The 27,780-nt window shown below is 43.2% G+C and overlaps 1 protein-coding gene across 3 annotated transcripts in view; it reads left to right on the top strand.

Annotated features, from left to right (window-relative positions):
- Positions 1 to 27,780, top strand: part of FAM184B (family with sequence similarity 184 member B) — a 117,170-nt gene that overhangs the window by 56,632 nt on the left and 32,758 nt on the right. For all 3 annotated transcript variants that reach the window (XM_040237897.1, XM_040237896.1, XM_040237898.1), the window contains exons 2-7: positions 6,998 to 7,753; positions 9,014 to 9,149; positions 10,425 to 10,564; positions 11,156 to 11,362; positions 20,988 to 21,098; positions 22,894 to 23,001. In XM_040237897.1, the coding sequence (XP_040093831.1) occupies positions 6,998 to 7,753; positions 9,014 to 9,149; positions 10,425 to 10,564; positions 11,156 to 11,362; positions 20,988 to 21,098; positions 22,894 to 23,001 (1,458 nt within the window). The remainder of the gene's footprint in view (positions 1 to 6,997; positions 7,754 to 9,013; positions 9,150 to 10,424; positions 10,565 to 11,155; positions 11,363 to 20,987; positions 21,099 to 22,893; positions 23,002 to 27,780) is intronic.

Below are 27,780 nucleotides of genomic sequence, written 5' to 3'. Positions count from 1 at the left end.
GTTGTCCCAGAGGAAGCAACAGTATCCACGCAGATACAATGAGTGAGTGTGATTGCATGGCTGAGGCATGGCAAGGATGTCCACGCAGCTGCAGTGAAGGGAGTGAGAAGGAGAAGAGAATAGCGTGAGCTCAGAAAGGTCATGAGAAGCCAGAGGAGGTCACCTTCCTTTTGGCTGCTGTAAGGCTCTGACTTGTCCTGCGTGGTTAACATAAGAAGGTTTGGAGCAGTGGGGAGACATGATTCGACTGACTTTTAACAGACCTTAAATGGCAAAGTAGAAACAAGGGTCGAGATCATTGTAATGGTTCAAGTGAGAGGTATTCATGACTCCAATTAAGGGTAGGATGGGATGGTGAGAAATGGCAAGATTCAGGATTAGATGTTGGAATGTCAGAGACAGATTTGAGACACAGATAGCTGTAAACTTTTTTATTCTGGTAAAATATAAATAACATAGGATTTATAATTTTTAAGTGTAAAGTTCAGAGATGTTAAATACATTCACCTTGTTGTGCAGCCATCACCACCATCTGTCTGGAGAACTTTTTCATCTTCCCAAATGAAAACTCTGTACTCATTAAACACTAGTATGGCAAAACCAATACAGAATTGTAAAGTAAAATAAAAAATTAATTAATTAATTAAAAATAAATAAAAATAAATAAACACTAGCTCCCTAGTACCCTCTTCTTGCAGCCCGTGGCAAACAGCCTTCTACTTTCTATCTCTGTGAATTTTACTACTCTAGGTACCTCATATAAGTGGAATCATATACCATATTTGTCCATTTGTGACTGGCTTATTTCACTTAGCTTAATATCTTCAAGGTTCATCCATGTGGTTGCATGTGTCAGAATCTTTTTCTTCTTAAAGCTGAGTAATATATCATTATAGGTATATATCACATTTTGTTTATCTGATTACCTATCAATGGACACTTGGGTTGTTTCCACCTTTTGGCTAGTGTTGATAATGCTGTTTATGTGGGTGTACAAGTATCTATTCAAGTTCCTGTTTAAAATTATTTTGAAATTGAAATTCCAAAATGGAATAGCTGGATCACATGGTAATTCTGTGTTTAATTTTTTGAGGAACCACCACACCATTTTCCATAGCAGTTTCACCATTTTATGTTCCCACTAGCAATACAGCTACAATTTCCCCACATCCTCATCACTTATTTTTTGTTTTTTGATGATGATCATCCTAATGGGCATGAAGTGGTATTTCACTGCAGTTTTGATTTATTTTCCAAATAATTAGTAATGTTCAGCTTCCTTTCATGTGTTTATTAATAGACTCCAAAATTTGACCTAAGCAGCTGAAAGAAGGGGGTTGCCATGGAGCAAGATGGGGAATAATGTACAAAGAGCAAGTTTTGAAGGAAAAGTCTCCAGAATTAAATTTGAGGTACATATTAGATAATGAGGATATTGATAAGCAACAGGACATGAATCGGACATTCAGGTGACAGGTCCAGCCTAGACATAGAAATTTGACAGTCACTAACCAAAAGAGCGTACATAAAATCACGAGATTGAATGAGATCTCAAGAAAATGTTTGTAGAGAAGAGAAAGTCTGAGGCCTAAGATCTGAGGCCCTTTTATTTGAAGGATGGGAGATGATGAAGAACTTGCCAATCAGATGAGAAGCACCATGCTGAGCATGTAGTAAATGCTGTAAAAATACTTATGAAAGAATATCACCAGTTTTTTTCTAAACAAACTTATTGTTCTGCTTCTTTTAATTTGGGGATCCAAAAGGATTTGGGTTTCAATCCTAGCATCCGCATTTTTAAGCATTATTTTATTTATTTTATGATTTATCTTTAGCATTGTCTTGGCAATAATAATGGGCTTGCCCAGTGGCTCAGACAGTAAAGAATCTACCTGCAATGTAGGAGACCTGGGTTTGATCCCTGGGTTGGGAAGATCCTCTGGAGAATGGAATGACAATCCACTCCAGTATTCTTGCCTGGAGAACTTCAAGGAAAGAAGCACCTGGTGAGCTACAGTTCATGGGGTTGCAAAGAGTCGGACATAACTGAGCGAGTACACTTCGCAATAATAGTAAAAATAATGACAGAATTTCTTGATGTTTACTTTGTGCTAGGAATGCTGCTAAGGGTATTAGGGTCGGTGTGTCATTTTAATCTCCAAATAAATCTATGAAATAGGCATTTCTCTCCCCTGTGCTAGATGAAGTGACAGAATCAGAGAAGTTCAATAATGCTCTCAAGGTTACAGAGTTAGAGAGAGGTAGAGCTACAGGTCCAGCAGAATCCAAAGCTTCCTTTTAAGCACCATGCTTTATAACCCCTAGATGTTAAATTAACCCCACCCAATGTCAGTTCCCTCATCTGTAAAATAAGAAGTATGAGAATGTCCACTTTGTAAAACTGTTAAATTTATTGACAAAAATGTGTCTATTTCCTGACCCAGAGAAGGTTATACTCTGAGGGCACTTGATAAGTATTATTTCCTGTTTTCCTTTTCCATTTCATTTCTGACTCCTGCTGCCAGACTCAGTGGAGACTTTCCTTAGAATCTGATGCTCAGAATTCATTAATTATAGCTTTGTTAAACCTACAGTGCATGCATGCATGCATGCTCAGTTGCTCAATTATGTCCGACTCTTTGTGACCCCATGAACTGTAACCCACCAGGCTCCTCTGTCCATGGAATTTTCAACCTTTAAGACCTTAACAGGTCCACTGCAGACATTGTCTCTGAAATCAAACCATTAGCGGTGGATTTCTAAAATATTTGGGAAGACATTGCAACTTGCTCAATATTGCTCTTGACTGCTGAATTATTCAGGTCCCTTGATGGATTCTGAAGTTGACTTCCTCCTGAGAAGGATTCACAAATGAGACTTGGGCCAGCTACTTGAAGTTTCAGTTGAGTAAGAAGGTGGTGAGTGAAAGAAAGCGAGCAGGTAGCAGAGGAAGTGTGCCAAGTGGCCTGTGAGGCACCAGGAGCAGAAGGGTGGGTATATTCAAAATCTACTCAACAATTTCAGATGCTGAGGGTGGGGTGGGGTGGGAGGGTGGACCAGATTATGTTTCCAAAACAAGGGATGTTTCTTTTTGAGGACATAGTGTGAGAACGAAGAAGAAGAAAAACATTTAATAAGTACCTATTTTGTGCCAACACATATTTAGATGTAATACTACTTGATCCTCAAAAAAAAAAAAAATTGGGTCTGGGTTATCTCTCTCTTACAGGTAAGAAACTGAGGCTTCAAGAAGTGAACTAACATAAGCAATTTTAAAAAGAGTTGAGAAGTATGTCTACCAAATAGAATTAGTTTGTGAACGACAGAAAACCCAGCGCAATCCGTGTGGAATCACTGCAGGGCTTGCATGGCTTTCCACTGTGTTAGAGACCCTGACTCCTCTTATTGTCTTGCCAATGTTAGCCTGTGGTGTCCCCTTCAGCATCCAAAATGACTGCTTGATAATAGGAGGTTCACCCCAGAAGAAAGAATGACACCTCTGCTTATATTCAACTGGGCAAAGCTTGGTCACTTAGCTGCTCTGAGTTACGAGGGAGGCAGAGAAATGTGGCAGTGTGCCCATAGGAAAGGTAAGGGTTCTATTTCTAAGGACGAAGGAGAAAAACAGATAGGGATCCACCAGTAATCTCTGCTCCTAGGTAGTTAAATCTAGGTCTCTTTCACTCCAGAGGACCCCTCCTCCACCAGATCTACTCTACTGCCTTCCTTAAGAGAAGTGCCATTGCCCCAGAAATCCCCATCAAGCTAAAAGTGTCCTGTGGGTAACCGTAATAGGAACAGCCAGGTGCCATAGGTTCTTTTTGTGAGCCAGGCACTATGCAATGTGCAGTATAGCATTGCCTCATTTAATCCTTCAGTAGCCTCATTAAGGTTTCCCAGGTGGTACAGTGGTAATGACCCCGCCTGCCAATGCAAGAGATTCGGAAACATGGGTTTGATCCATGGGTTGAGAAGATCCCCTAGAGCAGGACATAGCAACCTACTCCAGTATTCTTGCCTGGGAAATTCCATGAACAGAGGAGCTTGGTAGGCTACAGTCCATGGTGTCACAAAAATTTGGACGTGACTGAGGGGCTGAGCAACTGACCGACTGACTGAAACTCATAAAGCAGGAACTTCATCCTCCTCATTGTACAAATGAGGAAATGGAAGCCAGCGAGATTATATAGCATACCCAAGCTCACACAGAGAGCAGACAACTTCTGGATCCATAGGTTGTGTGGCATCCACACAATGGCAAATAGGATCTACATTTAGGCAGCACAGACTCCAAAGCCTAGTCTTTACTTGTGCTTGTCTGTTTCATGTGTGTTCCCATTCAGGGCATCTGCTTCTGCAAGTCTCTCTTTGGAATCCTTTTCCTCAGTGTAGTCACAATGCTAACTTTCATGGAATAACCTTTTCAAGGATGCTTTGTTCTTCACATGAGAAAACCCAATTTATGTTAAGATTTGACCTGGCACAGCTTGACTCCATTGAAGAGAAAAATCAGTCTTTTTTTTTTTTTTTTAATCAGTTGGAGCATCAGGTGTGCAGAAAAGTTAACACAGCACATCTGAGATTGCTTCTCCTTAGCTGGCCTGTTTGCAAAGTTGCTCTCGGCTGCCATCTGGGAACTTGGATTTCCAGAGGGTTTCCACCACGCACTCTGATAAGAATATCTCAGCAGGCCTTAACTGTCTGCAAACAATATGACTTATGTGAGCACTTACTTTCCTTCTGGGAGTCTGGAATTTTGGTAATGCCCAAGAGAAGTTATCAACCTGACTGTGCTGTGCTTGGTCGCTCAGTCGTGTCCAGCTCTGCAACCCCATGGATTGTAGCCCATCAGGCTCCTCTGTCCATGGGGATTCTTCAGGCAGGAATTCTGGAGTGGGTTGCCATGCCCTCCTCCAGGGGATCTCCCCAACCCAGGGATTGAACCCATGTCTCCTGCATTGCAGGCAGATTCTTACCGTCTGAGCCACCAGGGAAGCCCAAGAATACTGGAGTTGGTAGCCTATCCCTTCTCCAGTGGATCTTCCCCACCCAGAAATCAAACTGGGGTCTCCTGCATTGCAGGTGGATTCTTTACCAGCTGAGCTACCAGAGAAGCCCTGACTAGCCCTGAATAAAAACCTTGCTAAGTCTTCAGTAAGCTTCTTGGTAAGCAGTATTTCACATGTGTTGTCACAACTTACCGGGGAAATTAAGTAAATCCTGTGTGACTCTATTTGGGAGGGATTCTTACAAGCTTTCATCTTGTTTTTCCCAAGACTCCCCACCACCCCCACCACTGCCAAGCTTGTTTTCTACTTGCTGATTTTACTTTGTATCCTTTCTCTATAATTAATCATAGCCATAAGTATGACTATATGCTGAGTCCTGTGAGTTCTTCCACAGTGATCATAGCTGTTGTAACAAATAAATGTCAAGGCTTTAAAGGCTCAACAAAATAGTTTATTTCTTGTTAGTGCAGAAATCAATACCAGCGCTCCTGGTGAGCAGGTGGCCTTCTACTCAGTCACTGAGGACCCAGGCAATTTCCATCTTGCACTCCACAATAAGTTGGCAGATGGAAAAAGAGACTGTGGAAAGGACATGCCTCCTGCTTAACCCTCCTCTTAACCGTAACCCCGTGAGATGGCATACATCCACCTCAGGCCACATTCCACTTGTAATCACTAGTCATGTGGTCCCGTATAGATGCACGGGGACTAGGAAATGGAGCTTGGCTTGGTGGCTGTTTCTCTGCATCAACTCTGTGGAAAGAAAGCATGAATCTTTGATGACCAGCAACAGTACCATAATAGATAATTATGAACCTACCCTGTGCTCAACTTCATACCATGAGGCAACATGAAGAAGTCAGTTGTTCATGCCTATATAGAGGTTGACATGTCAATGGGAACTCCCCAAGGATGAGGAGGCAAGGTTCCCCTTTTCTGGGGAGTCTTCTACTATACCATTCCTCTGTGCTTTGCTAGTAACTAGTGCTGATCACTTTCATAGCACTTAGTGCACTAAAACCCACCATAATCTTATCTGACTCTCCCACTGAAATATATTTTTGAGATCACAACTTCAGTTGCCTTATTGATCAACACATATTTCTAGTACTCAGCACAGAACATGGCACATCTGAGATATTGGGTAAATGCATAAATGAATGAAAGCTCAAGTAGAATAGTGAGATGCAGTGCAGTACCATGTTGTGAGCATGAGCTAGTCAAATCCTCTTATCCCTTGTGACCTTGCAAAAGTTGCTTAATTTCTCTGAACCTCAATGGTTCATACTTAGAATGGGGACAAAGATACCAACTTTGCAGGGTTGCCATGAGGATTTTCTGAGATCCTAAATGTGTATTCAGCACCTAGCCCTGTTTCTGTCTTGTTCCTGAAGTTACAGAGAACAGTTTTTCACCAGGGAGTACGATGTTAGCTGTGGGTTTTCCATAGATGCCCTTTATTGGGATGAAGGAGTTACCGTCTCTTTCTTGTTTGGTCAGTGTTTTTGTCAAGAGAAGGGATTGGATTTTGTCAAATGGTTTTCTTCTGTTCAGACAATATTGTGGGTTTTACCCTTTATGCTATTCATATGATATCTCACATTAACTGATTTTCAGATGTTAAATCAATTTTGCACTTCTGGGATAAATCCCACTTGGTCATAGTATATAATCCTTTTTATACATTGCTGAATTCTGTTTTCTAGTGTTTTGTTGTATTTTGTTTTGGTTTGGTTTTCAGGGGTGCTTTCTGTGTCCCAAAGTGTTTCAGGCCCTTTGCTTGATTCCCAGAGGCCCCTAAGGAACTCCTTGTTGGTTTCTCCTGGGGACAATTTCTAAAATCACTTCCAGTCAAATCCTGTTCTCAGGTGCAGCTCCTGGAGATCAGCCTGAGTCACTGCCAGGGTCAAGGCCCTCTCTGGTCACAGTGGCCCTTCACACACACCCACACTCCTCCGGCTAACCCAGCTCTGTGACTTTTCCCGCAGGTGATCTACGCCCTGAACACCCGCCAGGACGAGACCGAGGCGGGCATGGAGGCCCTGCGTGAGGCCCACCAGGAGGAGCTGCAGCAGGCGGTGGCCGAGACCGAGGCCAGGCTCCTGCAGGCGCAGGGCCCCGCGGGCGAGGAGGAGGCCCTGCGGCAGCGCATCCAGGCCCTGGAGAGCGCCCTGGAGCTGCAGAAGCGGCTGACACAGGAGGCGCTGGCCCAGTCAGCCTCGTGCAGGCTGGAGACCCAGGAGAGGGAGCTGAAGGTGGAGGCCGAGCACGCCGAGCGGGTGCTCACCCTCTCCAAGGAGATGCTGGAGCTCAAGGCCGGCTATGAGAAGAGGCTCCGGCACCTGAGTGGCCATGAGGCGCCCCGGTGGGACCGGGTCACCCAGGAGGGTCCCGAGCCCAAGGTCGAGCCGGGCTGCGGCCCCGAGATGCGGGAGGTCCTGCTGGAAGTGGAGCGGCTGCGAGCGGAGAACCAGCAGCTGAGCAAGGACTACGCGCGGAAGGCCGAGGAGCTGCAGGCCACGTACGAGCGGGAGAACGAGGCAGTCCGGCAGGCGATGCAGCAGTCTGTGAGCGAGGCCCTGTGGCAGTGGCAGGAGAAGGAGACCGACCTCCGGAAGAACTTCCAGGCCCAGGAGGCAGCCCTGCAGGCCCAGGTCCGGAAGCTGGAAGGGGATCTGGAGCACAGAGGCCGCAAGATTAGTGACCTGAAGAAGTATGCCCAAAAGCTGAAGGACCGCATTCAGGTAAAGCAGGGGCTCTTCCTACCTCCCAAGTGTGAGAATAACCATGGCTGGTAATATGAACACCTACCACTCATCAGGCACTGTGACTTCTGCCAAAGTGAGCATTATTACCTTCATTGAGTTCAACCACATTTGTTAAGGAAATATTTATTGAACACCTACAATGTGCCAGGCCAGGGCTGTGTTCAGGAGACACATAGTAAGCTGGACTTGATCCCTGTCCTTTGAGAGCAGAGAGACTTACAATTTACAGATGAGAAGGTAAAACTGAAATTGAGAAGCTTAAGCTTAAGCTCCTCAATTGAGGCGCATAGCTGGGCACACAGCTGAAAAGTGTTTGAACTCATTTCAGCCTAATTCTAAAGCCCCTGCCCACTCCATAACAACTTGCCTGTCCTAATGTCCTTGAGGCTTTATATTTGTGGAAAATTGGACCAGTGACGTTAGTTATGTGAGGCCCACAGTCTCACAGAGGCCCATCTCTAAAAGTAACAGCAGCTAGTATCTTTCATATTTCCTGAGCATTGTTTTCTGTCCCACTTTATCTCATTTAATCCTCACTACAGAAAGGTTGAGGTTTCCCAGGTGGCGCTAGTGGTAAAGAACCCACCTGCTAATGTAGCAGATATGAGACACATGTTCAATCCTTGGGTCCAGAAGATCCCCTGGAGGAGAGCATGGCAACCCACTCCAGTATTCTTGCCTGGAGAATCCCAAAGACAGAAGAGTCTGGCAGGCTACAATCTATAGAGTCACAAAGAGTTGGACATGACTGAAGTGACTTAGCACAGCACAGAAAGATTAAATAACTTGCTGAACATCACATAGCCAATCAGAGGATGAATCAGGATTTGATGAACACTGAGCCGCTGAATTCCAGAGATTAATGGCACATGCTGTGAAGCAATGGCACCCCACTCCAGGACTCTTGCCTGGAAAATCCCATGGACGGAGGAGCCTGGTAGGCTTCAGTCCATGGGGTCACTAAGAGTCGGACACGACTGAGCGACTTCACTTTCACTTTTCACTTTCATGCATTGGAGAAGGAAATGGCAACCCACTCCAGTGTTCTTGCCTGGAGAATCCCAGGGACGGGGGAGCTTGGTGGGCTGCCATCTATGGGGCTGCACAGAGTTGGACACGACTGAAGCGACTTAGCAGCAGCAGCAGCAGCTGTGCATTTACTCACTTTTCAGAGCTGATATGCATAGGATGTCTCTGCACAGAACTAGTGAAATGACACCCTGTCTCTTTGTTTAGGACCTGGATGTGCAGCTCAAGGAGGCTCGACAGGAGAATTCAGAGTTGAAAAGCACGGCAAAAAAACTTGGGGAGAAGCTGGCCATTGCCAAAGATAAGCTTATGTTGCAGGAGTGTCATGTGACACAGAAAACTGGTGAGATGCCCCAATTGATTTCCTTACAGAGCAAAAGTTGGCCACCAGGTTGGCTTGGCACTGCTTGCAGCCTTGAGACTGTTAAGGAAACAGAATGGAGGGCAGGGCTCTTTGATCTGACCTGCCTGCTGGTAAGTCCCATCATGCAGGACATAAGCAAGCCAACACCCAGAGCTGCCACAGGTCAGATATCTAAAAGGCATGATGCAGAAGGATCTCTGGCTCCCAGATAGTTCTCCATCCAGTCCACCATAGTGCCTGAACTTCTCAGCTCTGGCTTTTCCCTAGACTTAGACAACACTTTATACTCTAACATCTTTCACACAGTGATGATATTGGATGTTCCCAGTAGTTTTGTGAGTTAGGTATTGTCAGTATCCCATGTCACAGATGAAGAAATGAACCAGAGAAAAGTTATGTGGCTAGCTTACGGCCAGCCAGCTGGCTGGTGATAGAGTAAGATACATAGGTTATATGACTCCAAAGTGCTTTCTTTGAGATAAGGTTAGATAACATCACTGACTCAATGGACATGAACTTGAGCAAACTGGGGGAGATAGTGGAGGACAGGGAAGCCTGGTGTGCTGCAGTCCATGGAGTCACAAAGAGTTGGACGTGGCTTAGCGACTGAACAACAACAAAAAAAGTGCTTTCCGCTGAGCTCCCTCATCAGAACATTCTTGAATATGTATAGTGTGATCAGTTTGATGCTGGGAGATATAACAAGGGCACAAAACATAGGCTCTGCCTCCAGGAGATTGTGGGACTGTTACTTTACAGCCCACAGCATGCTTTCATTTCATGACTGCATCCCAGGCAGCAGAGGAACAAGATGTCTGGGAAAGAAGAAATCACTTTGGGCTGGAAAGTGTGAGTTGGAACCAGAGGGCATAGTGGTCTCAGAAGTAAGGCATAAGTACCTTGGGGAATATGGAAAGAAACTGGGCAATTCTAGTCATATTTAATTTTTGTCTTATACTTGAAATCTCTTTAAATCTAAATCCTTTGAATGTACATATGTTCGGGAACATCCTCAATTTTTTAACCTACATAAAAGATGACTAGTTTTAGAAGGGAGAGCAGGGCAACTATGGGAACTCAAGATGCTGCTTGGGCAAAGATGACAATCACCATCTTGACCATACTTGAGGCCAGAAGGCCATGGAGCAGGGATTACATAGGGGAGTTGAATAGCAGAATGGTAACTTGCAGAGGCCTCAGGCACAAGGCCCAGGCCAAGGGTATTCCCAATGATGTTGAAACCTGTGCTTACAGGTGACATGAAGACAGAGAGAGTTTCAGAGAATGAAGTCCTAAGGAAAGAGAATAATTTGGAAGCCTGCAGTCTCCATCCTCAGCAGGAACAGAACTTTGCCAAGGAATGTCCCTGCACAAAAGGAGGCAAAGATACACAGGTAGTGTCTGACCCAGCCCTGGGGATGCTGCCGTCACAGGGGGCTCTGCTGGAACAAGCTTCAGAGGGAGGCCAGCCCCGAACCATGACAGGTCTACTTGGAAGCAATAGGTCCCATAGTTTCAGGGGTGAATGTGTAGGTGTGACGTTCCAGCCAATGTCCTGCCAACTGCATGTCATTTGAAACTAGGAGACTGAGAATGTAGAGGAATTCTTCCAACTCCTTATCACCAGCTCCCAGGAAACTGGAAACTTGCTTAAGATTCCTGCTATATGTTCCCAGTCAAAACAAAGGTTTTTGTTGTTTTTTTTTGTTTTGTTTTCTTTTTTTTTTTTAAGAAAGCACTATAGTGTGGGCTGGAATACCTTATCCTATGACAATAGATGCATTACTCCAAAAAGTCCTTTTCCGATGGTGGATAAAATGAAGTTTCTTATAAATATCAAACATGTCATCTTATAAATTTTACTGTACCTTGTGATACATGCTTTAAAATCAGTGATCAACACTGTAGAAGTTGCACAAAAGAGAAATGGTGATTTCCTGTTCTCTCCACCCTGGTAGTTTTACAAGCCCTTTTTCTTTTTGTAGACCAAGAAAGAAGCATGCATTGAGATGGAATATATGAAGCAAAAATATGAAGAAGACCTTCACAAAGTCAAACATCAGACAGAAGAGGAGAAGAAACATCTCAAAGACCAGCTGATGAAGCGCCTAGAAGACTTGGTGAAGAAGCACACGGTGGAAATCAAGTCAGTCCACTTGTCGGTGGAAGCTGAAAGGAAGAGGCTGCAGAAGGTGAGACTGCATCCCAGAGATACAGCTGTGGACAGTTGAGTCTCTCACAGAAAATCGCTGTGGGCCCCAGGCTCCTCATTTATAAAACAGATGTTGATAATAGCACCTAACAGAGTAGCTGCAAGGATTACATGAAGTAATCCATGTGAAAAAACAAAGCAGATCATAGTTCCTCGGGTGTAATAGGCACTAGATGAATGCAGGTAATTGATTAATCAGTGAGTCAGCAGTGGGAAAGAAGTTTCTCAGCCTCTGAGTGCTGCTCCAAATTCCCACTAAAGGAGGTGCTTTCTGCTGAGAAGGAACACAAAGCCTCATCCCTCATGTTTACTGAGGAAAGCAAGTGACATGTATTTGAATGTTTTAGGAGAAGAGTGAAGTAAATCAGCATTATTGTAAGCATAGGTGGTGCTTTAATTATTATAAGAAGGCTTCTTTCTATTCTAAGAACTTGCATTATCAGCTCTGAGTTTTCACTGAAAAAGAATCATATATCACTGAGGAATGCAGTGTGTGGTGGTAAAAAGTAGTAGATACTCAATAAATATGTGTTGGATAAATAAATGGACTCATGAAAGACTAGTATTGGGTCCAAGTCCTGACTCTTTGATTGGCTTTATGACCATGCACTGGTCACTTAACCTTTCTAAAAATAAAGATAATTACCTTGGGGGCTTGTTATGTGCAAATATGGTTTTGTATGTAAACTTTTAGCTCAGTGCATAAACATGTACTCAGTTTGATAAACAGTGGTTGTGATTAGTTACCATGTGCATTAGATGATGTCATGTGTGATAATATTATTTAGTGCCCACTATACTTTATAAGGAGAAGGCAATGGCATCCCACTCCAGTACTCTTGCCTGGAAAATCCCATGGACAGAGGAGCCTGGTAGGCTGCAGTCCTTGGGACCACTAGGAGTCAGACACGACTGAGCGACTTCCCTTTCACTTTTCACTATCATGCGTTGGAGAAGGAAATGGCAACCTACTCCAGTGTTATTGCCTGGAGAATCCCAGGGACAGGGAAGCCTGGTGGGCTGCCGTCTCTGGGGTCGCACAGAGTCAGACACGACTGAAGCGACTTAGCAATACTTTATAAAGCACTTATTCTTATGAACACATTTAATCCTCCCAACAGGGTTACAAAATAAGTGTTCATATCGCCATTCCAGAGATGAGAAAACTGAGGCTCAAAGATGTTATATATCTGCTCACACAGACAGTGAGTGGTGTAGCCACATTAAAACCCAACAGCCTGACTCCAGAGCCCATGATTTCCCATCCCTGCACAGGGTGGGAAGCAGCTGTGTTGAAAGCACTTTCCTCCCGATGAGCAGTAACTGGTTGCACAAATCCAGCCCTCATATAGCTGAACCCTCTTTCTATCCTAAGCCATAGTCAGTGGGAGGGACGGTTACTCTCCTGGAGCTACAGGTTGCCCTGGTAACCTGTCAGCCAAGCCTGACTCTGAGTGTAGAAATTCCATTTCAGCTCTAATCAGGGGCATGGATCCATTTGGGAAATGAATCATGTAGAAATAAATTGCATTTCCTCCTGTTTTTTTTTTTTTAATTATGATCATTTCTACAAACTGAGGACATAAATTATATAAATTAGGCCATGCAGACTAGAGGAAGGTAAAACCTTGAAGAGGCCCCAAATCAAGTATTCATGGACTAAAAATAGATACCTGTTTCCCCTGTAGAGTTAAGAGGGCACTGTTTCTTTGGGCCCTTGAGTACAAGTGTGTTATGTATCCTGAATGCTACCTTAACCTGAAAAAGATGCTACAGGAGAAGGGCTGGAGTTGACCCAGAGGGCCTATCTGCCTTCCCTGTTGAGGATATTATTACTTAATCTTCACAGACAGAGCAGAGTACATGTCCTATAATTAGCATTTGCCCACACATTCTTAGAAGACCGTGGAAAGGTTTATTGAGTCCCTGCTGAGCTGTGCTAGACACTGCTGCATTCTACATCTCATTTGTGTCACTTATGATTCTGGGTGTCAGGTATCACAAACCCGCTCTGGGCGCTTTAGGCAAGAAAGGAATGTAGTAAAGGGCAATGAGAAGCTTTCTGGAAAACCAGGGAACGGGGCTTGGCAGCTACTCAGTCAGTGATAAAGACACGCCTGCCACCACCTCTGAGGCCAGACCTGCCATGTACACAGCCGACAACCACCACCAACGGGCCCTGGACGTTGCCTACAGAACTGCACTCTCCAATTTGGTAGCCCCTTGTGGTTATTTACATTTAAATTGATCATAACTAAATAATATTTTAAATTCAGTTCCTCAGGTGAGCTAGCCATATTCCAAGTGCTTAATTGCCATATGTGGCTAATGGCTCCTGGAATGGAGCCATTTTCAGGTTAAGGTAGCATTCAGTGCTGAAGGACTTCTACACATAAGCTGCACTGTATTTTTTAATATTTCCATCATCCTGGAAATGTCTGTCAGTCGGAGCTGCTATAGAATGGCTGGCCCTGCTGCCCCTGGGAAATGCAGTTGCCAGATCCCTTTTGTTTCAATGACTCCAGCTTGTACATATCGATGGCTTCTGATTTGAAATCTGAGGTGAGTATGTCTGATGGTCACATGCCCCCAGTCCTCTTTGGAAGGGGGTCTGGGAAGATAAGTCTGACATTTTCTGGTTCTGTGGTGGGAGGATGGCTCTGATGTATCAGATGGAGAATTTCTTAAACATTCCGAGAAGGATCAGATGCTGTACATCTAAAAGGAATGACAGCTCTCCAGTCCATGATTTATCCCTTACCTCAGCTCTGTAGGCAGGGGTTGCTTTCCCATTTCACACATGAACCTGAGAAATAAAGTCACTTGAATATCACATGAATTGGATGTGAATCATAGAAGCATAACCTTTGCTCTCTGTCTATGTAATAAGCCTTTAGGTCTTCACCCTGCCAGCATCCCCTTTATGGTTTATAACAACAATAAATAATATGACTGAGAAAAAAAAAAAACTCAAAAGCTTAATTAGATTGCATAGTGCAAAAAAAAATAATCAACAACTAAAACAGAGGGGGGAAAAAGGGGAAAAAATCCAAAAGAATTTACAGAACAAGTCAAAAATTAAGAATAATAAATGTTTTTCTTGAGTCACTGCTGTCAGTCTTTACCCTCACTGGGGTCACAGTCCACCTCACCTCCCTAGGATGCCCTCCAACACTGTGCTAATCTCTGGACCTGCTGTGGGGGCAGCTCGGATTCTAATCTGGTCCTACTCCTGTGTGTTCTTGCCTTCAGTGTCCACAGCTATCTGAACTAGTGTGCTTTCTTTCATGGGAGCTCTCAATGATCTCTTTTATATTCCATAGACACAGAGTCTGCCTAATTGATCATGTGGATTTAATCTGAAGCTTGTACAACTGGTGGGAAGGTTTTGGGTCTTCTTCCTTAGCCACACTGCCCTTGGGTTTCAATTGTGGTTTTATTTCCATCTCTACCTGTGGATTGTACACTAGGGTTTGCTCCTCAGGCTGCCCTGAAGGAGTTGGGTTTTCCCTTGTGAGGGCCCGGTGTGGAGTGGTGCAGCTGCTTAGGTCGCAGGGGTTCTGGCAGCACCAGGTACACAGGGAAGTTGGCAGCTAGGGCAGCAGGAAATATAGTGCTCTAGAAGGGTATGGAAACCAGTATTGGCCAATACACTCCAGTATTCTTGCCTGGAAAACCCCCTTTGCTGACAGAGAAGCCTGGCAGGCCACAGTCTACAGGGTTGCAAAGAGTCTGGACACAACTTACCCTGTGTGCGTAGATGCAAGACTTTTTTTTGCCTATGGCAGCTCTGCCCAGTGAGAGCTGTGCGTGAAGGTGGCACAGTTGCTTGGCTTGCAGGGATCCTGGTGGCGCCAAGTGTGCAGCAACACAGACTGCCTCTGCTGCAGGAGTTATGGCCCTATCAGAGGCTTTTTTCCAGCATCTTGTAGCTGGTGATCAGAAGGCCTCTTTGGCCTGTCTTTCTCCATATCTCCGCCCATTCAGACACTTAGAGCGATCCCTTGCCTGGGGTCCTTCTCTGTTGTTCCATGTATCAAGCACATAGAGGGGCTCCCCTGGATGGGGTCATACTGTATAGATCAGTGCAATGCCGCAGGCACTTGAAGGGGTCCTACTCTGTAGTTCAGTGCATCAGGTGTTTGATGGGCCAGCCTCTCTATTGTTCAGATACCAATGCTGGCATGTGGAGAGAGAGAGGCTGTGGTGATGGCTCCACCCCCTACACATGACTCAGCAGTATCACCTTGCTTCCATGGGTGCCCGGCTTTCCTCCACAGGCATTTTGCACCACAATCTCCTCCCTCACATCCCCTTGATCTGTCTCTCCAGTCAACAGCAGCCCTCACCTTGAGATTGCTCCACAATCCCTAAACTCCAGCTCCAAGCCGCTGCACCTTCCAGGGGACCTGCGTCCCTGTCCTGGGTATGTATGGCTACGGCAAGGACTGTCTGAGTCTCACTCCATTAAGGCTGCCACAGATCAGCTGTTTCACTCTCGGCCTTCAATGGATCTCCTCTGACTCAGACAATTGCCCCAGTGTGGGGATCGGAGCCCTACTTTAGTTCCCCCACACACCAAGGGCAGGTCCAGTCCTACTAACACTCCTGTTTTTCCTCCTATTTCCTTCATCTTACTGAGTTTTGTGTGGTTCTATAGATTCTTTTCTGCTGGTCAGATACTCCTGTCAGCTCTTAGCTGGTGTTCTGCATGCACTTGTGTGTCTGAAGGTATATTCCTGATGCATCCATGAAGAGAGATGTACTCCACGTCCACCTACTCCTCCACCATCTTATTCTCCTGACTTCATTTTTGAAGGTTATTTTGCTGGATATAGAATTCTAGGTTAACAGTTTAGTTCTTTGAGCAGTTTAAAGATGCTATTCAATTTTGGGTTTGTTTGTTTGTTTGTATTTTCATCAAATGAAAAGCTAGTAGCCACTCTTACCTGTTTTCCCCAGTGCACAGTGTGTCTTTTGTTTTGTGACCACTTATAAGATTTGTTTTCTCTATCATTGGTTTCTACAATTTGATTATAGTATGTCATATTAGATATACTTTGTGTTTTTCTGTTTGAGGTTCATTGGAATCTTGAATCTATGGGTTATAGTTTCTTCTGTATTCATATTTTTAATTCAAGTATAGTTTATTACAATATTGTTCTGTGGGTTATAGTTTTTATACAGTTTGGAAATTGTAAGATCATCTCTTCTGCCTCCCCACTCTGAGTGACATTTCGGGCTTTGTTCTGGTTTACTCTTTCAGCTGAACTTTAAATACATACCAAATAGTAATTTTTCTTCTTGAAAAAAGTTAACATGTTTTCCTTTAAAATGTGAACTGAAATCTCTGCTTGGTGATTTTCTGTGGTTGCGTATTTGTTGTTCCCATCACAGTGGCTCCTTTATGTGTCTTTTCTTAAATTGCTAATAATTGTGGACAACCTAGTCCAGAAAGCAGAAAAACAGTGGAAGTCCTGCTTTTGCCTCTTATCAGCCTCTGGATCTGCTCTGCATGAAATGGATGCAATAAAGCCATTTCCCATGAGTATTTTGAGAGTTAAATGAGAATAGAGCTTATGAAGTAGTCTGTGAATCCTATGAGTTAATAGCTCATGGAGTCTACTTGCTGGTGTGGGATGCAACAATTTATATGTTTGAAAGCAACTATCTCCTTTTCCCTTATGTTCTTGTCTTTGTAGCTGTTTTTTCTCTTTACTTGAGTTAGGAAGAGACTGTTAATGATTCCTGTTAAACTCCTTAAGGTCACTTTGGAACGAGCTGGACATGGTCATGCTTCCTTTTAATCTGTGTTTTCCATGTGACTCAGAGCTCTTTGTTTTCTGACAATAAACCACATACTATTCTGCACCTAAACTGTGGCTTACTAATGCCAAAAATTACTGTAGATATCAGTTATTTCCATCTGTGTGGAAATTTTTTTCCCTTTAGGTCCATTTGTCAAGGCAACAGCTAAAGCTGTGATTAATTACATGTACCCCAGAAAATTAGACTGTATAAAATTAGAAATAGCCACTGCTTTATGCTAAGAATCTTTCTCTCAGGGGCTTTCACTGTGCTGTTACTGCGAACATGCTTTGGCAGAGTTAGCAAATGTCTGCACCAATAAACACAGTAAACAAAACTTTTGTTCAATAAAAGACTCTGTGAATGAGGGCTAAATAATGAAGTCAAAAATCAGAATTTTTGCTGAGAGGATGGCCTTATTTCTGATGGTTGTTTAAGTTATCTCAACTTGTTTCAAACAAAAAGATATTTTATCTATTGTCTTTAGAAAATGAACTTTCCTGCAAAAGGAGATGATGGGTTTACTGAAGACCCTGTACATGGGCTAAGTGTCCACATCATTCGACCCTTACAATCTAATCACATCCCTTTTGTTCTCTCTTATATGACTGACCCCAAGGACTGCTAAGTGCCGCCCCAGGGCTGCTAGACTGGCCTGTGATTGGTCCCATAGGAAGTGTAAATATGTCATGTAGATGATCAGTAGCAGCATCTTTTTAGATGCTCAGGTTAGAAATCCAGGAGTCAGAAATTTAGAAATCCATGACTTCTGTCTCATTATTCATGCTCAATCAGCCATAATGTCCATTCATTCTGTAGTTGATTCTTGAACAATTTGAAAGTTAATCCAAGTATAATTTATAGCAGGTTAGTCATGTCTCCAGTTCCTCCACATCCTCTGACCACAGACTGTCTAGTGCTTGTAGTATTTACCACTGAAAAATGTTCGCATATAACTGAACCCACACAGTCAGGGAAGAAGCACAGCCAAGCAATCATCCTTTCTTGAGTTCGGATCTTGACTCTTCCATATACTGGCTGCATGACCCTGGGCAAATTGTTTTAACTTTTTCAAGCTTCATTCCTTTATTTGTATAATGAACTTTAACAATACTACCTAGCTCATATGGATTTCATAAGGATCAACAAGATGATCTGTGAGAAGCGCTCAGAAAATGGTGCACACTCAGTAGATGTCAGTTGCTAATATGTCCGTCTACTCACAATTAGAGCGTTAAGGTCTATAATCAATTGTCACTATCCAACATGACATCTACTGCATTATAGCTGTTGACTTTGCTGCCTGTCTTTTCCACACAATTGTGAGCTCCTGGTGACTAGGCATAGTGTCATTTTATCCCCAGCTTCAGGAATAGTGCCAAATACATGGTACATCTCAATAAATATTTGGTGAATGAATACATGACTTATTATCTACCTAAAGTTCATCTCTCTGGTTCTAGGTGAGTGATCACACCATCATGCTTATCTGGGTCATTAAGATCTTTTTATATAGTTTTTCTGTGTATCACTCAACTAGAGCCAGACATCCTGGAATGTGAAATCAAGTGGGCCTTAGGAAGCATCTTAGGAAGCGAAGAAAGCTAGTAGAGGTAATGAAATTCCAGTTGAGCTATTTCAAATCCTAAAAGATGATGTTGTTAAGGTGCTACACTCAATATGCCAGCAAATTTGGAAAACTCAGCAGTGGCCACAGGATGGGAAAAAGTCAGTTTTAATTCCAATCCCAAAGAAAGGCAATGCTAAAGAATGTTCAAACTACTGCACAATTGCACTCATCTCACACACTAGCAGTGTAATGATCAAAATTGTCCAAGTTAGGCTTTAATAGTACATGAATCAAGAACTTCCAGATATTCAAGCTAGAATTAGAAAAGGCAGAGGAACCAGAGATCAAATTGCCAATATCCACTGGATCATAGAAAAAGCAAGAGAGTTCCAGAAAAACTTCTACTTCTGCTTTATTGACTATGCCAGAGCCTTTGACTGTGTGGATCACAACAAACTGTGGAAAGTTCTTCAAGAGATGGGAATACCAGACCACCTTACCTGCCTCCTGAGAAACCTGTATGCAGGTCAAGAAGCTACAGTTAGAACTGGACATGGAACAATGGACTGGCTCCAAATTGGGAAAGGAGTGTGTCAAAGTTGTATGTTGTCACCTTGATTATTTAACTTATATCAGAGTACATCATGTGAATGCCAGGCTGAATGAAGCTCAAGCTTCGAATCAAGATTGCTAGGAGAAATATCAATAGCCTCAGATAATCAAATGATTCCACTCTTATGGCAGAAAGCAAAGAGGAAATAAAGAGCCTCTTGATGAAAGTGAAAGAGGAGAGTGAAAAGGCTGACTTAAAACTCAACATTCAAAAAACTAAGATCATGGCATCCAGTCCCATCACTTCATGGCAAATAGATGGGGAAACAATGGAAACAGTGACAGACTTTATTTCCTTGGGTTCCAAAATCACTGCAGATGGTGACTGTAGCCATGAAATTAAAAGACACTTGCTCCTTGGAAGAAAAGCTATGACCAACCTAGACAGCATATTAAAAAGCAGAGACATTACTTTGCCAACAAAGGTCCATCTACTCAAAGGTATGGTTTTTCCAGTAATCATGTATGGATGTGAGAGTTGGTCTATAAAGAAAACTGAGCACCGAAGAACTGATGCTTTTGAACTGTGGTGTTGGAGAAGACTCTTGAGAGTCCCTTGGACTACAAGGATACCAAGCCAGTCAATCCTAAATGAAATCAGTCCTGAATATTCATTGGAAGGACTGATGTTAAAGCTGAAGCTCCAATACTTTGGCCACCTGATGCAAGAGCCGACTCATTAGAAGAGACCCTGATGCTGGGAAAGATTGAAGGCAGGAGGAGAGGGGATGACAGAGGATGAGATGGTTGTATGGCATCACTGACTAAATAGACATGAGTTTGAGCGGGCTCCTGTAGTTGGTGATGGACAGGGAAGCCTGGCATGCTGCAGTCCATAGGGTCACAAAGAGTCAGACATGACTGAGCAACAGAACTGAAAGTTCAGCTAAGAGGAAAAGAATATTTCATCCACTGCTCTAGACACTTGCAAAATTTCACCAGATATTAAGCTAGATCAAAAAGGGTAGGAATCTATAAGAATTGCCCTACTTTTAATTCATTTATCTCTTACTATTAATATGTACCTAGAACTATGCTAAGCTTGTATTAATAAGTAATGCATTGAGTCACAGAGAGGTTAGGAAATTTGCTCAAGGTCGCAGAGCTAAAATGCAGCTGTACCACTCACATGAGCTCCAGAATGTTCTTTTATCTGGATCTGCTTTGCACTAAGACTGTGAGGCTGTGGGGAGGGACTGTGGAAAAAGTACTTTGTGAATCCCATTGTTTTGACTAATGTAAGGTTGCTGTTAAGAAGACCAAAGAGGAAGTTTCATTCTGCTTTTGATATTTCCTTGCATCTGAGGATGTATTTGGCTTTTTGATTCATGGAACTGTGAGAATTGTGTCAATAATGAGCATTCTCTTTTCTTACTTGACACTACAAAACTTAAAGCCAGGGATTTACCCTGCCCTCCCCCAATATATATTAGTCTTTGTAGTGTCAGTTTAGCACCTGTTTTTTTTTTTAACTCTCTCATATATTTCTAATTTATATTCTTTTATGGAGTTTATGACTCTTGTGAGCTCCTTTGAAACCCCTTGGGAATAAGGCAGGGTGTGTCCTTTCATGTTTTTATGGCTTGTGTGGTTAACTCTTCTGTTTATCATTTAGGAAGTAGAAGCACAATTGGAAGAAGTGAAGAAGAAATCAGAAAATGAAATAAAGCAGCTGGAGGAAGAGAAAGCGGCCCTAAATGTGAAGCTCCAGAATTCACTGCTTGAAGTAAGTCCTATATAAACACTGTGCTTGGGAGTGATGGTTCTGGACTCCAAGAGTTTTTGATTAACTAAGGTGCCAGGAATCTCAGGAAGTCGCCCTGACTTTCTTACATTTAGCATCCTTGCAAGGAAGAAAAAGGCTTTAGCTTGACAGGAAGATGATCTCAGGGACATAAATTCAGCTGCAAGTAACAGAGAGCCTGATTTATAGAGGCTTAACAAAGAGACACTTAATGTCATACATAAAAGAAGGAGGCAGGAGGCTGCTGGCGTTGCAGGTCTGGAAAATCTGCAAACCTCTTGGTCCCGCCATCTCCCCACCTCCCGGCAGTTTTCTGGGCATTAGATACTTCTGCCTTTGTGGACTCTTTTCTTCATCAAAAAGAATTAAAAATTTTAATTTGTAACTGCATTGCCATAAAGGTGAATACAATGCTGCATTTTTTTTCCCTTCAGTTTTGAATGAAAACATTTTCATGGTCCCTAAACGTATCACAGGTCCCCGATACTGCATGTAGGAGAAGTTGGCTCAGATTCCCCTTGGTTGTGAGAATGACTGTCACTGACCAGTTGTCATATCCAAATTTAAAACAGGAAACAAGTAGGGGCAGGGGTGACCAGGCCTGCCTACTTCATTAGGAAAACAAAAGGGTGTACCGAAGCCCCTAGCTGACTCCTCCTCCTGCTGGTAACATCTGTGCCACATGGCTAGCCTGGGAAACCAAGGATTTAGCCATCAGGCCTCCATGCTAGAGGCCAGCCAGAAGGGTGGGATATGAAATGGCTGTGAGCCAGCTGAACTATGGGGTTTGCTTCTTGGGCCCATCTGTCCAAACCACCCAGGGACCAAGTTCTAAGTTTGAAAGCACTGTGGACAGTATTACTGGGGAGAACTTGCCACTGGACTCTATTCATCCTTCAGTGCTATTAACACTGTGCCAGAACTCCTGGGCAGTTTTTCGCTGTAAGTTCTCTGCAGTAGTACCTACCTCATAGTGATTGTTAGGAGAATTAAGAGTTAATACTGTAAAATGCTTAGGTCTGTGCTTGACACAGAGCAAGCACATCATTAATGATGCTCTTTTTATATTTTACATATGTCTACTGGATGCTGTTGTGATTCTAAGTATGCATCTGTCTGCTCCATGAGATGATAGCTCCTTGAAGGCAGGGACGATATTTTACCTTGCCATCCTGCTCTCAGGCTGTTTCTTCTCCTCCCTACCTTATGCCTAGCATGGTACCTGAGGAGCATTAGTTTCAGCAACATCTGAGTTTCCTTTGTGGTTATTAGCCTTCTTCTTCTCAAAGTATAGAGCTGGGAAACCAATCTGTTTAATTCACACTCTACATTTAGTTAGTTAATAATAACATCATAATTAAGGCTTTACAATGTAATAGTATCCTGTAGCCACCCTTCTCTCATATTATCTGTATAATTCTTAAACATTGTTCCTTTTCTTTACCAACTAATTTTGTAAAAAAGAAATAGGGTGGCCTTCCAGGAATGGTATGAAAACCAGTGGAAACCATGCTACAGCTTTGGTATAGTTATATGGACATGAGTAATTTAAATGGAAGTGTTGGATATTGTAAACATGCCAGGTTCATTGACTTCTGGAGAAACTAAGCAACTAGCTAACTAGAAATGGCCCCTCAAGAAGCATGTCTGGGATTTGTCTAGTGAGACACTGTCCTCAGAAGTATTTGACTCAAAGGAACAGGCTCCCAGATTAATGACCACAGCCAGATGGTAGGACTTTTCTTCATCGCTGAATATTTCTATTCTTCTATTTTAGGTTTTAAGGCTGGAAGAATTTATCCAACAGAATAAGGCATGTCCCACAAGAGGCAATGAAAGGCCCCAGGAATTGGACTGCCAGCACTGCAACATTTTAGAGACCCAGGTAACCTCGAGCTTTTTCTGCTTTAATTAAGGATATTTTTCTTCTCCTTTTCAGCACTTTGGTGTCCCCAGTGACACATGCTGGCATTAATGGGCCCTTTTATTTCCCCTCTCAGAGCTGCCAAAATGCCTGGGAAAAAAAAAATCATTACAAAATCAATTTGCAACAACCATGAAGAAAATAGAGTTCTGAGTAATTATCTGCATGGTTTGAAAAAAAACAAGGCTTGTCAGATAAATCTTCCCTCCCACTCTGGGAGCAGCCTGGCTGGCAGACAAAGGGCACTGGACTAGAGTGGGGTCTCTGATTCTGCCTGGAGCATGAATCCTAACAGTAATCACAAGGCCCCCTTGCATCCCTCCACATCCACATCCATGTCTGTGACATCTGTTTACTCTCACGGTAGCCCGCCCACGTGATGCTGCCCTTTTTTAAGGGGTGGTGCTTCAAGATAGAATCTAGTTTCTGTTTGTCTCTGTCAGGCTCTGTTTGTCTGTCAGTCTCTGTTTGGCTCTGTCATGCTAGGCTGTGTTCTTTCCCTAGGGTTGCCATAATGAAATACCACACCCTTGGGGCTTAAACCACAAAAATGTATTGTCTCACAGTTTTGAAGGCTGAAAGTCCAAAATCACAGTGTGAGCAGGGCTGGCTGCTTCGGTGGCTCTGGGTAGAGTCTGTTCCATGCCTCTCTCCAGCTTCTGGTGGTTGGTGGCACTCCTTGGCATTCCTTGCTTGCCACCACATCACTCCAGTCTTTGCCTCTGTCATCACACGGCCTCCTTCACAGTGTGTCTCTGGGTCCTCATATGGCCTTCTTATAGGGACACTAGTCATTGGATTTAGGGCTCACCCTAATCCAGTATGACCTTATTTTAACTAATTACATCCGCAAAAGCCTAGGTTGCAAGTCAAGTCACTTCTCTAGGTGCTGGAGTTAGGACTTCAATGTCTCTTCTTGGGGGCACAATTTAACCTAAAATATAGGCACTCAGTTAACATTCCTTGCATAATGTCAGAAACATAAATACTTCCTGTGAAGTTCATGTTTGAGTACCCTGACCTCTTGGTTCCTATTTCAACTTGCCTCTTAATCTTTACACCTGGCACCATAAAAAATCCATTGCCTAAATTTCATATATTTTATTGCTGCCTCAAATTTTCAGTCCACTTCAGACTCCGGGTGGGAAAACACTATGTAGGTGAGTCTGAATCTCACTGCTTTGTCCTCATCCAGGTAATCGACCCATTTCCCTGTACCCGCATGTCTTCAGAAACTATAAGTTCTCCCTGTTGATTCTAGTCCTGTTTTGCAAACAACAGCCCTATTGGGATAACTCATACTTAACCTTAACCACATATTCACCAGGATAGAAACTCGGCTCTCATCTGACTCTTCTGGGTCTAGACAACAATCCCTCCAAGAGCTCAGTTCTAGACAGAAGTACAGAAGGAAGAACCTTCATGAGTATCAGTTCTGCTTGATTCAACTCAACATGTCTGTTATTCATTCATTCCACAGTCATCTGTGAAAACAATGACAGAAACAGTACTTGTAAATGCTCAGTAGGTGCTAACTCTTGCCACTGTAGGATTTGCTAGGTCCAGTGGTCTGAGAAGCCTGAACTCTGATAGAGTTGCTGCACTGCTCTCCATCACGGTTGTCAGTGGACCCCCACGGCAGTAGGTGCAAGTGTCTGTTTCCGCACAACCTTACCGACACAATGGGTTACACAACTTTCTGAACTTGGTCAAGCTATATCAGAGAAAATGTATAATTTAGTTCAGATATTTTTGTCCAGCAAAATCTATGCCAACCAAGCGAGTCAAAGCTTTGCCAAGGCCCTAGAGGTACAAAGTCCAGGCTTGTGTGGATGGAGTGTGAGCAGTGGAGTGAAGCCTGCACCTACACGGGACACAACAAAGGTTGTTCTTAGCTGTTCTGCCAGAGCATTTCAGTGAGTCAAGAGAGAGATAAATAATAAGGCCGATTGAGAGCAGACTTTTCACTCCATTCCCAGAATACACAGAGGGAGGGCTGCCAACCCTGGGTGTGGCTCTGTCCCCACAGTAGACAGCTGAGACTCCACTGAGCCTTTTATCCTGGCCTCTCATGTCTGGCCTCCTTGATTCTCTTAGGTTCACAATGTTCTTCATTAGTTCCCAGAAAGTCATGTGACTCTTGGTAATTTTCACAGGAACTTTTTTTTGTGGAAGTTTCCGGTGTCTGGGTGAGCCGGGGACAGAGAAGGGGTGAAGTTTTCATAGATCCTTGCCTGCACCTTCTCCAGAAGAAAAAGGAAAGTCATTTGTGGTCATTATTATTCAAGTCATTTCACCTCAACAAGTATTTCTGAGTGCTGTCGTTAAGAGAGGCCCAGGGCTGGATGAATAAGGGTGGTCTTCAGAGAGCTCCATCTCAAATGCAGGAAGTAAATATTATATAATTACCTCTCTGGCATCAGTTTCCTCACTGTTGCTAGTGGCAAACAGATCAAGTGCCAGGAACATAGTGCTGTACACAGTCCCACACAACAACCCTATGAGGCAAGTGTTATTATCCTCGCTTTACAGATAGGGAAACTGAGGCCCAAAGAGGAACACCAGTGTTCAAATTACAGTTCTATACTACTTTTCATTAGTAAAGTGGCAGACATGATTCCTGTCCTCCACCCCAGAGACTTGTAATAAATGGAAGAAAGCACATGAAGTCACTTTGCAAAACTGTTAAAAGAGTCTATACTGTAAGGTGACTTTGTAGTATCTATTACAGTCCCCTGTAATCATTTCAGCAAAACCCCATTGCATTAGGGGTTCTATTTTTAAGATGTGCATAATGCTGCCTTTGAAAAATTGTCAAATGAACTTGAGAAAGACTTTCAAAATTTCCTTCCTGAAGATTTCCTGGGCGTGGGTGTTCCTTTAAAATAGAAACAACCCAGATGAGGTTCACTGCCTAGATGAAAGATGAAGACCTAATGTGACTGTGGGTTTAAAATAACCAGCCATTTGCTTGGGAGGAGTTGGGAGGAGGCTTTTGCAATGGATGGTTAGGGAAGAAGCAGAGCTATTTATTTTCTGTGCATACTTTTGACGGAGAGAGTCCTGGACAGAACCTGAGAAATGCCTGATGGGGAATGCAAGAGTGTGAATTAGGGGCGATTAACTCAGGATACATCCAGAGTGGCTCAGTGTTGGTCCTGGGAGGCACTCACTGGGATCCCAAGCAGACAACCAGAAAAGGGATGCTGGAGAGTCTGCCTTATTTGAAATTCAGAGAAATGAGTATTGGTGAGCTTGAAAGTGCTCTTTCAGCCTACTGTTCATTTCCATGGTCAGGTTCATTTGAGAAATATTCAGATGGCACCCCAGTTCCTTTGGAATGATATACTTTGACCCAAAATACCAAGTACAGAAGGTGGGGTGGTGAAGGAGGAGAATGCTTGCCATTTATATGGTCTGTTGGTCCCCTCTGCTGAACCATTAGTTTGTTGAAATCAAGAATTATATCTCTTATTAATCTCTGTCCTTCTAGCACCTAACATGTGGCAGATGTTTGCACCTCGTTGTATATTAACTGATCCATGACATGACAACTGAATGAATGGAGCTGAGGGTACTGTTTCAAGCTGGATTAGGAACATCTTCAAAAATTAGCCTTGGCCAGAGGATGATTTAAAGGAACACTGGGGTCCTTTAATTACTTGCAGGGAGGGGGAGGACTCATCTCCTTTTGCAGGGAAGGATATCCTTGTCTTTGGTTTCCAGGGAGCTGGAAGCAAGTGAACAGAAACAGAAAAGATTACTGAGTTTATCTCCCCATTGATTTGGGAAGCAGCCTTCATCTATCAGGTTGATTTTAAATGTCTGATTTGCAGATACTTTTCAGTAATACATTCGTATCACAGTTTGAACTCACCCAGTTAGGCCCTGATACTGGCAGCTGGTGATCATGCTAACACAACAGAGTGCCAGTGCAGTCACATGGAAGTCTGGACTTTTCTGACCTTAGACCCCCCTCTACAGCACAAGGACAGGGCTGTCTTTCCTGCCCACCTCCCTGAGTTGCAGGCGTCCATGAGTTACTGCATGGAAATGGATGGGTGCTACGCTGTGGGGAGCTGGTGTAGTTATCTGAGTGCATCGTCAGCCTTTTAAAGCATTTTCTATCCTCTCCTATTTCTGGACCCCTGCCCAGGATGCCTTTAAATAAATCAGTGGTCGATAAGGTAGCCCAGAAATTACATCCTGCACATTCTCTTTCACAATCTTCACAGTGGCTCAGAGTGCATTTGAAATTCTTTTTCATCTTCATAACTGCCATGAGATCTTTGTCCATTATTCATGTTGCTTTAAGTTCCTTCTCCCTTTTTCCTTGATCAGTCTTAGCAGTAGTTTGAATGTCTTTTCAAAAAGCCGGCTTTCAGATATGCTGGTCAGATCTGTCTTTTTCTATGCCATTAATTTTGTCTTTCATACTTCTTTCCTTCTACTTACTTTGGGTTTATTATGTTATCCTTTTTCTAACTTCTTAAATGTTCTATAATAAATACACTTAAGGCTATAAATTTCCCTCTCAGTGTATGTCTTTAGCTGTATCCCAGAGTTTTGAAGTTTATCTCACTTTTTAAACCTACTTTCTTACTGGTTTCTAAATTTTTTGCATTGTCATTAGATAATGTGGTCTATAAAATGTCAACACTCTAGCTATGCTGAAGTTTGCTCTGTAGCCCGCTGTGGAGTCAGGTTTTAAAAAATATTTCCTATGTGATAGCCAAAAAG

Source organism: Oryx dammah, unplaced genomic scaffold (genome assembly GCF_014754425.2).
Source record: "Oryx dammah isolate SB20612 unplaced genomic scaffold, SCBI_Odam_1.1 HiC_scaffold_3, whole genome shotgun sequence".
Lineage (NCBI taxonomy): Eukaryota > Metazoa > Chordata > Mammalia > Artiodactyla > Bovidae > Oryx > Oryx dammah.
This window is presented reverse-complemented; position numbering and strand designations above follow the sequence as displayed.